At 42.7% G+C, this 12147-nt stretch overlaps 1 protein-coding gene across 8 annotated transcripts in view; it reads right to left on the bottom strand.

Annotated features, from left to right (window-relative positions):
* Positions 1–311: 311 nt before the first annotated feature.
* The window catches only part of Sfmbt2 (Scm like with four mbt domains 2), a 211532-nt gene continuing 199696 nt past the window's right edge, over positions 312–12147 (bottom strand). For all 8 annotated transcript variants that reach the window (XM_029469511.1, XM_029469521.1, XM_029469517.1 and 5 more), the window contains one exon: positions 312–4688. In XM_029469511.1, coding sequence (XP_029325371.1) covers positions 4548–4688 — 141 coding nt within the window. In that variant the 3' untranslated portion in view covers positions 312–4547. The remainder of the gene's footprint in view (positions 4689–12147) is intronic.

Genomic DNA, 12147 nt, shown 5'->3' with positions numbered 1-12147 from the left:
AAACTGAAAACGTAAAAACACTGATTTTTTCTTTTATGCACCAATACACAAGATATGAACCAAATTTCAATACAAACTTTTCAAAGTGGAACATGAGAGGTAAAGGGCTCCCACCTTTAGTGACTAGGGTTCTCTCTGCTTACAGAGATGATGTTAGCTTGCATTCTGCTTACAGAGATGATGTTAGCTTGCATTCTGCTTACAGAGATGATGTTAGCTTGCATTCTGAATGACAGGTAAGATGGTCACTGTTTCTTTTGTTGAAATTAAAAAAAAAAAAAACCCTTCCCACAGTTTTCACCATAAAGCAATTTTTTTTTTTTAGCAAAAGATTGTTCTAGAACTTTCCTTCTTTAATGTTCCTTGTTGTCCTACTCAAAGCACTGCTCTACCTCGGTTCTGTGACAAGGCCTACAGCTCCCTAATACTGAGTCTTAGTCATCAAAAGAAAACTGAACAAGGATGTGTATAGTTCAGAAAACCGAATCGTTATTCATTTCAACCACAAAGGCTTTTAAAACCGAAACCCAAGGAGAGCAGGCAGGACAGCAGTTACGATTTTTCAGCAAATTAAATGGGTCATGAATACCACAATTTTGTTGTGTCATAGCATATTTTTGGATACCTGCAAACCACCCTAGTTTTAAGAAGCGATGAGAATTAAGCAGTTTAAGAGGTTAATCTGATTAAAGAGAGTGCTTTTCAGAAAATTTGCCAACAGAAAGCTATAGCGAGCAAGTAGAAGAATCATTAGGCTGTAGGGTTGCCAGTTCAGCTCCTCCTTCCTATTTAATTATTGCACCAAAGAGACACAAGCAGTAGATGTCCCCAGAGACTTCTGGCATAAACACTACAGCTATCTTAACTTACATTTTCTCCTTCCAAATAATTGCACACTCAATCACAGCTCTCTAAAGAGTAATTGGAGCCTAGACTCAATATCTTAACCCAAAACAGCAAAGTCAAACCACAACAAAGATCCCGATACTGTCCTGTACTGTTCTTTATACAGAAATGAATAGAAATGGGTGTTATATGAAATAAGTATGAAAAGCCTGAGCGTTTCCAAAACTCAGAGATGAATCTCAGGAAGTGGTATTTGGTGGAAGATAGAAGACAAAGACAATCATAGAGCACTCAAAATTCTATGACATAGATTAGGAGGGACCCATCTTCAAGGTGCTGATCAAAAGGAACCATCTGAAGATGGCAGTGAAGGTCAGAAGTGGCAGTGTGAAAGTGTGGATCATTTTAATTTATTGAGGACCAAATCAAAGCAAGCATGGGAAATGATCTTTTGAATATGATCAAATAAGGTCTAGGGACTCAAATAGCTGTAGAGCTCAAATGCTGTCTGTGAGTCAAACTCTGATCAAAGGCATCTAATTTTAAAAGTGACAGACCAGTTCTCCGTGCTCTAGATTAGAAACTGTGGTGAAGGACACCATTGTTGAATAGCAAAGATATGCAATGCCAGTATAGCCGGCTTTGATCAGTGTATGTTTTATTTTGTGGCCAGGATCATTTTGTTACAACATGGTACAAATATACTCCGGAAATGGGGCTGAAACAGACTCCCTACATTTTAAGGTGGGCATAAATGACCAACTGTGATTATTTAAGTTGAGGTGGCATTTCCATTTCTCAATCACATGGCACAGATTGTGTGATGTCTGCGCAGTTGGTAACAGGAGGCCATGAATGGAGTGATGCACCCAAGGTATAGGTACGTGGAGGAAAGGACGTTGGTCCCAGAAGATAATCAGAGAGATAAGGAAATGATACCATCCAGGAAGTAATTTGGCAAGTGAATCATTAAAATATTTTTGGTGTATGTGTATAAAAATCCATTTCTTTTCTTCCCACTCATTCTTGGAAATCAACTCTGTGTTTCAGACAAAAGGAAGTGAGAGGCAAGTCTAGAGAGAAACAAAACCCACATTACAATCCGGTGGCAAAATTGCATTCCGCACGTGAGCATGCCATCCTGGTTCACAGCTCTGGAGGACGCTGGCAATTCTCTCTGAGGAAAATCATCCTCTTTGGTCATCAAAATACTCAAGACTACTGGGGGGGGGGGCGCTGACTTGCACACTGACAACCACTATGACAGTGGTCCCTGGTTGGGCACTCTTGTTGCAAGATTGTCATCTCTTCCTTGCCAAAGCCAAAGGTTAGGCTGGAGGAACCAACATTCTGCAGAGAGAGAGAGATCTATGCTACACTGCAAGGCTGAGGCATGAGGAGAGGCTGGGACATTTGGTTTCACAGGAAGAAGAGTTTCTGACCAATGCTGGACATGTCCTGACAGGCTTTTCTGTTAATGCTTTTCTGGCTCTTTCTGTGGGCTCAGCAGACCTCTAGGAAATCCCCATGTTCTGAGGCAACACGTCCTCCTCTGTGTCATTACTGGAAATGGCATGAGAAGGCCACATTTGTTCTAAAAGCATACCATGTTCTAGCAATGCCATAGCCACATCCCATTTCAGATGCAAAAGAAGTAACTTATCTTGAAAAGACCACAGTGAAGAATCAAGAAGGAGTGAGTATGGGAAAAATGCTACCCCATCTTGAAATAGATACCCTTTCCAACTGATAGATTGAGTATTTATGGCCAAAAGCATGTGGTTGAGAAGGCAGATGAAGGCAGAGGAAGGTTTAACATGTAGCTTAGAAGAGAGAAATCCAAATGCAAGCCAACTCCACAGAGCCTATCAGGGGCAGCTCCATCCTTACAGTTCCACACAGGACACAGTCTAACCACCAGTTGTTCCTAGGCATACCTATTCAGCAAAGAATTATAGCTTGACCATAGAAAGCCAGCTTCAGGGAAGACTAAAGAGGCTCAGCCACAAATAATTTACTTTCCAATTCCATCTGCAGCCATGGCCCAGTGTTGAGAACGGGTAACTAACATAGGCAAGAGGCGTTTTCTAAGCCTGAGGGACCACCATGCCTTAAAACGCTGCCAAAACACAAGCATCTCCCAGCTTGTCATACCATGCTCTGGGATGGTTGTGATTCTAGTCTAGAAAGAAGATGAACGTAATTATGGAAACCTATGGAAAACCACAAGTAAACCAGTAAGGCCCAGATAGGTGGGAAGTTAAGCTTCCAACGTGAGGCACAAGTGAACAGAGCGAAAGTTTTGGTCTCCTTGCCTGGTTTTCAAAAGATGTGGAGGTGACCTCCATGCTCTAATATACCTCAGCCCCTTTGGCTTTGCAAGCCCATGCTGAACTGCTCATAGGAAAACACCGATGTGTGCTGAGTATCAGGCAAACTTTACAATCACTGACTAGTCTACAAATGACTCAGTCTAATTTCATAAGCAACCCCCAAGAGAGCGAAAGGCAGAAACTGGTAGGCTACATTCTGTGGCCACATTCTTTTTCTCATTTTGGTCTACGTAGCCTCCTCTATAACAGGAGCAGGGAGAAGGTACCAGTGCCTCACTACTAAATGTCCTAATTTTCCCCTCCATGGGAACTTGGATCCAGGGTGGTGGCAAGTTACCCAAGGACATGAAGTTGGCCATTAGCCAATGGATGGAAACCAGCTGGATCCAGATCCAGTATTTGCTCTGCTATCTTATGCTATGGAATACTGCTCCCTTGTGCTTGCTTTCCATGTGGCAAGCCAGGCACTAGCAGAAAAGAGGCTCAGAGGGATCTGCCTGCACTGACCATCTGTGTTACCATTCTAAGCGGATACAGCTAGTTCACAAACAAAAAACAAAACGAAAAACCAACAAAAACGCTTTCCCCCAAGTCACTTCCTATACATGCCCCCTGAAAGCTTTTCTTCAATACAGAATTTGATACTTCCCTAAAGCAGCGTCCTCCTGACCAGTCACAGTGATTTAGAACATTGAAGCTATGGTTCTAAAGGAGACTACAGAGAGTGCTTGCTACCGCAAATGTTCCAGGCTTTGCTTACCCAGTAGCTATCTCGTGGTAAGCCGCCATACTTGTGAAAAGGCACCTCTGACAGAAGACAGAGCTGAACAGAGCCCAGAGAGTTGTGTGGGAGAATGGAGCTTACGTGAGATCAAATGGGATAGGAGGTGACTCTAAATCACAATTGCTTGCACGTGTGTGGCAGACAGAGCTGTATGAGAGCTGGAATCTGAGTCAGGCAAAAAACGGTGGCAAGATGGACAGGTAATTTGCTCAGATACACTAAGTTCATCTTAGTTTCCCAAGAACCTAGACCTACCTCAATGTAAGGAAACCTGGCTTCCAAAAAACTGCCTGGTTTGAATTGTGGGGGGAAAAAGGGAAACTCAGAGGTCCTGAGCCAGGGAAGGTCTGTCTCAGAACTTTCACAATACTATCAGAGCTGCTGGTGCTCCTTCCGTGTGCTTTAAAAATATAGGACTATCAAATAGGCTGGTGCAAAAAGGAGGTCCTGGGCTTCTGGCTTTTTGAAGATTACCAATGATTGTGCCATTTCACGAAGCCCAGGAAATAAGGTCTCAGTCCTGGAAACCTTTACAACAAACACAGCATTATCAGAATCAGGCGAAATCTGCCAAGAAGGGCGAGTTAGCTGGCGTACTGGGCATAGAAAGCCACCTTCACTCTCTCAATCTGATGGCATAACTTGATAGCGGGTCCCAGTTTCAGCTCCATGCACTCCTGCACTGTTGGAAGAGTCAGCAGGAGGAGTGCCTGGCCGTCGATGTCCTGTCAGAAGAGAAAGGCACGTTAGAGACAAAGAAGAATATACTCAGAAGATGTGCTTGTCTTGTAAAGCTTTGTCCTGGAGTTAAATATTTAAAGAACTCTTCTTTCTGCTTTTAAACTTCGGAGCATATTATCAAAGGTAACAATTAGCTTGATGAGTACTGAAAGCCTGTGTTAATAAAATTGTGTGTGTGTGTGTGTGTGTGTGTGTAGGGACATCTATCGAGGTCAGAGGAAATTCTTAGGTGTTGGTCCTCAGCCCCTACCTTGTTTGAGGCAGGTTATCTCTGGCAGGCTAGCTGACCTGGAATTCTGTCTCTGCCTCTTTTCCCCTCCAAGGAGTGCACAGATTACAGATTCGTGTACACCATTGTCCCTGGCTTTTTATTGGTTCTCAGGATACAAACTTGGGTCATTGGTTGGCACAGCTTCACCCATTGAGCTCCTGCCCCAATAAACTATTTATATATATATATATATATATATATATATATATATATTGATAAATACATTTTAGTGCCTCTGAAGCTCCTGCGCGTCTTCTGGTGGATGCAGGCAATGGAACAGTTGGTATGTTCCAGAAGTGGTTTTCCAGGCTTAGTATCCTGTTCTGGGACAGCAACTTCTTAGTTCCACGTCAGGTCCTTCTATACTAATCTGAACACCAGAAAAGATATGGACACTAAAAAATATTAACTCTTACTGCTTTGTACAGTCCTGACATTTTATCACCAGGATAGGTGATGAGGTACCAAAGAGAGAGATGTCAATTACATAGTCTGATTTTTCCAGAGGAAAACACATGTACACATTCACATGTGTGTGTGTGTACAAACAGACAGACATGTAGACAGACACACAGACAGACACACTATGAAGTAAGAGCTATACTTACCTTGCTCCAGTTTCTCCATTGCTACATAGTCTAACCACCAGTTGTTCCTAGGCATACCTAGGTTAGACACCAGTCTAACCACCAGTTGTTCCTAGGCATACCTATTCAGCAAAGAATTATAGCTTGACCATAGAAAGCCAGCTTCAGGGAAGACTAAAGAGGCTCAGCCACAAATAATTTACTTTCCAATTCCATCTGCAGCCATGGCCCAGTGTTGAGAACGGGTAACTAACATAGGCAAGAGGCGTTTTCTAAGCCTGAGGGACCACCATGTCCAGTATATACTACCACTGACACATGTGTCATGCCCTAAACCATTGTGACATCATACTTTATTCAAACAGAATCCAACTCAGTGTCATATGCCAACCAGAGACTCCTAAAAATAAACCAATCTTTTACAATAAGCTACCCTCCAGAACTATTAAGACCTAAAGAACCTGCCAGATGTACAAGCAATATCATGTAGATACATAAAAAGTGTGGAAAAAAATCAAGGTTACACGGTGCCTTCAGAGGAACCCACTAGCAAGCAACAGACCCCTAAAGAAATGAATGAGATGCCCACATTCAGCAGAAGGCCTCCATGGACGCTAAGTGAACTACCAGAGAAGAGACAGACAGTTCAGTGAAACAAGAAGACTACCTCCAAGTAAGAAGGATGAGCCAAGTGATCACGCCTGGGATAAGGAAGCAAAGCAAAACCAGGGAGCCCAAGGACTGAATAAAGCAGCCACGGACGTGCTCGGAAGCCTCACCAAGCAGACAGCTAGAGCTCCCAAGCTGCAGAGAGTTCTCCTGAGATAACACAAAAGGGAAGAAGGGAAAAGTAAGCAGCCAAGCAAGCAATAAGAGATCCTACAAAATAAACGAATATTCAAGTGAGTGTCTTAGAAAAGGGAGATGGGACCCAGAAAACCTAAATGATGAGAGAACAGCAATAAACAACTGAGATCTTAAGAAAAACATGGATCATCGGGTCTGGGAGGCTCAGAAGACTGCACAAAGACTTGGTAGAGTGAGGCGACCCAAGAGAAAGATAGAATTCCAAAAAAGTAATAGGAAGGTGCCAAGTTACATGTTAGGGGATTCTTGTGAAATAATAACAGACTTAACAGCAGACATCTCCACAGTCAGGAGGGAATGCCACATTCAAAATCCGAAAGCATAAGCACAAAGCCAGCCAGAACTCTACAGCAAGACCTAATAATCTTAAAAAAATACAAAAATACAGCCAACAACTTAAAGACACCTTCCAAAAGCTGCCCAAGGACTCGTACACCTCGAAGCAAGTGCCCATCATGAAAACACACTCATCCCTGTGCACACACACAATCCTCAAAGTGTTGCACTTGGCTTCAGGACTGGTTTCTTCCTGTTCTACTTCACCTTGCTATATCTATACAACAGGTGCCATATCATGATGATATCCATTAAGTGACTGTTAAATCTGCTATAGGAAGAAGGGCTCAAAACAGCATTCCAGAGGTCTGGGTATTCTGTTAGCCCGTGTCTCCATCACCTCACTTCCTATAGCAGGCTGGTTTGTTCCTGTGGATGCCTTTTGATTGTGTGGCTGAACTTAGCTGTACTCTGCCCTTTGGTCTGGGCATGTCCTAACTGGGTCTGTGTACTGTGCCTCAAATCAACCCCAAGTTTAAAGAGGGAGTCTGTTCTAAAGGCTGTTGTTGGAAGGGAAGGACAGTAGACACTTCCTATTCTGACTTTCAAGCTGAGCAGCCTGGAACAGAAGCAGAGAGAGAACATATCTTCGAAGCTCTTGCTCAAAAAGCCTCTCACTGATTAACTATTTGAGGCAGACAGACAGACTCTCGGTAGAATGACAAAAGCAGATAGAGGTGCGACTTTGAATGAAAATGTTCTCCCTGATGACTTGACCAGGCTCCTGTGGAGAGTTCCAAGCCATCCTCAGATGGCCCTGGACATGGTTTACAAACCCCAAATTCCTGATTTTGAGAAAGGGACTGATAGATAGGGTGAGGAGTTGATGGAGAGAGGAGAAGATGAGTGGGGAAATCACAGTGTATTGTATACATGCATGGAAGTGCCTAGTAACAAAATTAATAAAAAGGAGAGATGAATCAGAACAGATTTGACTTAGGGGCCCTCAACACCTTTACTAAAGCAGATGAATGTCCTTGATGTATTAAGTTAGCAATTAACTACAGAAATTAGAACATTATATAGAGAGAGGCAGAAATAATGAGCAGATTCTATCTGCCTGATACACTCCACTAATCTTGCTTTGCTTTTAAAATCTTTTTAGTCTACTAAAGCACACGGGTAATAGAACTAACAAACCTTAGTTGTAGTTGTGTGTGTAGAATTCTTTCAGCAAACAGTGAGGGGGATAATGAGCTAAGTAACTTGGCACCTATGTGCACATTCTTCAAATTGTGTATGTCCAACCCATTCCAGCCTTTGGCTGTGAGGGTTTTAAAAGAAAACTTGGTGTGGATTGATCAGTGGCAAAGTGCTTCCTACATACACATGGGGACCAGAGTTCAAACTCACAGCATCCGTGTGAAAGCTAGATGCAGGGATGTATGCCTGTCATCTCAGAACGGGGAAGGAATAGATGGTGAGAGCTCTGGAGCGCGGTAGCCGATAGATCTAGGACAATTGCATAATAGATAAAATTAAACAAAACCTTAGTTGCAGTTGTGTAGAATGAAATAATAGAATAAAATAAAAAGTAAAAAAAAGTTAATAAAATCACAAAATAAATAAATAAAAGTCATTAGGCAAGGAAACAATTCAGAAACTGATTCTATAATGACCTTACATAGAAGATTCTAGGCAGTCAGTCCAATGCTCAAAGAAATACTAAGCTCTTTACATCCTCTCTGAACCAGAACAGGATTCCACAGCCTGCTGTACAACATGGTGGTAAAGGCTGCCCTGGGTCACAGCATTAAGGAGAACAGCAGACCTAACAGACACCATGCAGACTGGAGGAGACTATTTAAAACTTTTGTCAAGGACCTCGAAATGGCAATCTCTGACCTTTTCAGATCAGGTGCTCCTTCTGTCCTGCCCCCAGCACCTGGCCAATCATACTGTGCCTAGACTTCTCCCCAAGAGTGGAACAAATTTGAAAGATCAGTGCCCCCTCTCCTGCTCCCTCAGCAGCAGGGGACGGAAGCCCCAAGTTTTAAAGGGGTTTCAGCTCTGAGTTCTTAGGTTAGAAAGCAAGCATACTATCTGGTAAATGTCGAGGTTAGCGACCTGGAAAAAGGCAGATAAAGGAGCGACTTTGAAACCCTCTAGGAGCTGGTGGTTTACCTGTGTTCCACAGAGGCAGCCTTTGAACATCTGGAACTAAGCTGACTTTGAGAGCCTCTGTACAAGAAGATGTGCCGAGGGAAAGGGCTAAGGCCAAACAATCTAATTAGAAATCCTTCACCCTCCTCTTTATCGGGGAAAATTCCACCCAAATATTCTCCTGATATCTAATGAAGTCTTTCCATATTAGAGCCACGTGAGGGCCCACGATTTCTACTTCTGCATGCCCCCAGTTCATTTCCCATTCCTAAATGTTAGGCAGTAGGATTCCTGCGTGTCATGGTTTTGACAAGACCATGCTACTCAGAATAAGACCAGGCCTCCAATCCTCTTGCTGCCTGCTAAATGCAGCTAGGTTTGAACCATCCAACCATCCACTCGTGTGCAGAGACTAACCCTCGGCTAACTAACCCTGATGTTAGACTCACTCCTGATGTAGATTCATTCAAGGCTTGTTGCCATTCATAGTGAGGTAGGAAATAGAAATAGGTAAATAGGAAAAAGCTGGACAAAAGGGGGCACAGAGATGACATTGTGCATTCCCCTGTACCACAAATCTCTTCTTCTCATGGGCCATGTAGGTTACACACAAAATTCACAGTTGATGGAGTGTTTACCATTATGCTCCAATATGACTCATAAGTGTTGGCAGGCCAGTTGCGATATTAGACTGAATCACTAACAGACTACTAATTTTAAGGAGATGGACTCAGGTAAAATATACCACGTGAAAATAAGCAGACTCACCACATCTGCAGAACACTTTGAAGGAATAAACTATGTCCTGATAGACAAGGGAGGATGCTACAGTGAGGACATGGTGATTTCATCTGTACTTGGCTGGAGTTCATGAGGATTTGGCATTTCGTTAATGGGAGTGCCTAGGATGTAAGGGCATGCGTATAAAGGGTCCTCCTCGATGCTAATGTGTTTGATGAGCTTTAGGGTAGCGACCTGATCCTGAGGACCAGTACCTGACCTCGATGGATGCAGTGGAAGTACGTCACCAAGAGCTTGCCTTGGAACCTTGTTCCAGCACCTCCCCATCTTTGTTTGCTTTCTGGTCATTGGGAAGTATGCAGTTCATGCTTCGCCATGGCACACCACAAACGCCCAGCTGCATGAGATCAGACATAGTAGCCCCAAACAACCATGGACTGAAAGAAGCTAAACTACAGCTCCTGTCCTTGCAAGAAGGATGCAAACGGAAGAATACGTAGGTCAAGGGAAATGAAGAAGAGGAAAGCCCTAGAAGAGAACTAAAGCTGCCAATGATCCTGGAACGTTCTCATAAAATAAGTGACTCGTTCAGGCAGCCTCCTTCTCTTGTGAGCACACTGATTGGCAATGGGCGAGCATGTAGTCTCTGCCGTTCAGGGACGTGTTCAAAACCACATGGCAGATGTGTGGACTCTCACTGTGTAATGTTCAGAACTGCAGCACAAAATTACAGAGAGTAGATTTTACTAAGAAACTGCCACAGCAATTTGGAAATAAAAGGTATGCATGCTGGCAATGGGGAGGGTGTAACGTCTGCAATTGCTCCCAATGGTCAGAACCATCTCGGAAATCCTAAGGTCCCTAGGCAAGAACACACACAGCTATGATCACTCTCTAAGCTGTGGTCTCCTGTGCAGGCCAGTGAAAAATCTGAAGGCACCTAGTTTATCCGACAGCTCAGCAAACGCTTTCTGGAGGCCTCACCCAATCAGAGCACTGCCATTTGGATAGAAAAAAAAGTTAGTAAAAATAAGTCGTTAAAAGTCTAATGGACAAGAAAGGACTCAAGTGTCCAAGCGCGTTAGCAGACCAGCAGGCAACACTTTTCAAAAAAAAAAAAAAAGAGTTGAAAATCCCTAATGTAAAATGCAAAATTAATTGGGAACAAGACTGACCCACTAGAAGCCCACCTAACGTCTAAATCAAGGACAAAGCTTTTAGCTGATGTCAGAGGAGGTGGGTGGACGAGGCTGTTGCCTACTCTGAATCTAAGGTGGAATGTGCCAGCAATTTCATTTCCTTGAAACAATCTGAGGTATTGTTGGAAACTGGGCTTAGCAGAGAGATAAAAGAGGAATCTAAAAGCAGTGTTTTAGCTACCCAGCCCACAAGCCAGCGCCTCACTGAGAATTTGCACAACTATGAACACAGTGTCAACACAGAAGCCTGGGAACCATTTGTGCTACCAATGTCAGCTCCCACCTAACTTAGAATCTATAAGTCAAATAAATAAATAAATAACAAAAACAAACAAAAAAAGAAAACAAAACAAAAACCTGTCTCAGAGCAGGATAATGTTTCTAAAGGGAAATGGAACATTTGGGTCTAAATCAAAATAAAATTTAAGATTTATATAGAATGACACATTTCATTGTCATGTTTTGGACATTATATGGCAGGTACAGCAGGTATTAGATCTGTATATGTTGGTATATGTTGAACGTATATATGGACCAACATATACATGGTGGCATATTTAAACCTATATTGTCAGAATTTGTCCTGTCCTTGAATACGACAGGTTTCTCCTTGTTGTGTTTGTTTGTTTGTTTGTTTGGGTATTACTAAGTCTAAGTATCAGCTGGGAAACCACTGCCTCAGACAGCACTTTACATGACTTTCTAACTCTTGCTCTGAAATAGTTTGTATTGTTTCTAAGATGGAGATGTCTTGCTCTGTAATAGTTTGTACTTTTTGTTTCTAAGATGGAGATGAAATTTTATCAGTAAGCCATGTATCAGCTAAGCTACAGCACTGCTGACCATTTCCTGTCTTGTCTGTGTGCTATAATGAAAAGACAGATCGTTGCCCTCATTCTTTAGGTCAGAAAGCACGTCTCCCTGTCTGCCTCTCTGTCTGTACCCAGAGAAGAAAAGCAGTGAACGGCAGAAATCCAAGAGCCAGGCCTCCTGTCTGGCTCCTGATCATGCCTCCATATGACCTCCTCTGGAGTCTGTAGAAGTTTCCAGAGCAAATGAGATTAATCACTTCACCTTGAGGATATCAGGGCAGCAGAGATAGGATACCAAGAAGTACACTCATGGGAGCGGGAGGTGGAGTCCTGGGATGCTCTTTAATTTGCCTCTTACAACATTTCACTACCTTGACTTGGACCAAAAGAAAATTCTCTATATCAATGGGAAATCAGATTTTTTTCTCTGCCGTACTGTTTAAAATTTTATCTTCTCAAATTATCAGTTTATTAAATGTAAAAACAGACTAGGCAGGTATATCTTTAATCAACTATATAGAAAATAG

The sequence above is a fragment of the Mus caroli genome, chromosome 2 (assembly GCF_900094665.2).
Source record: "Mus caroli chromosome 2, CAROLI_EIJ_v1.1, whole genome shotgun sequence".
NCBI classification, from domain to species: domain Eukaryota; kingdom Metazoa; phylum Chordata; class Mammalia; order Rodentia; family Muridae; genus Mus; species Mus caroli.
Note: the sequence above shows the minus strand (reverse complement) of the source record. Positions and strands in the feature narration are given on the sequence as shown.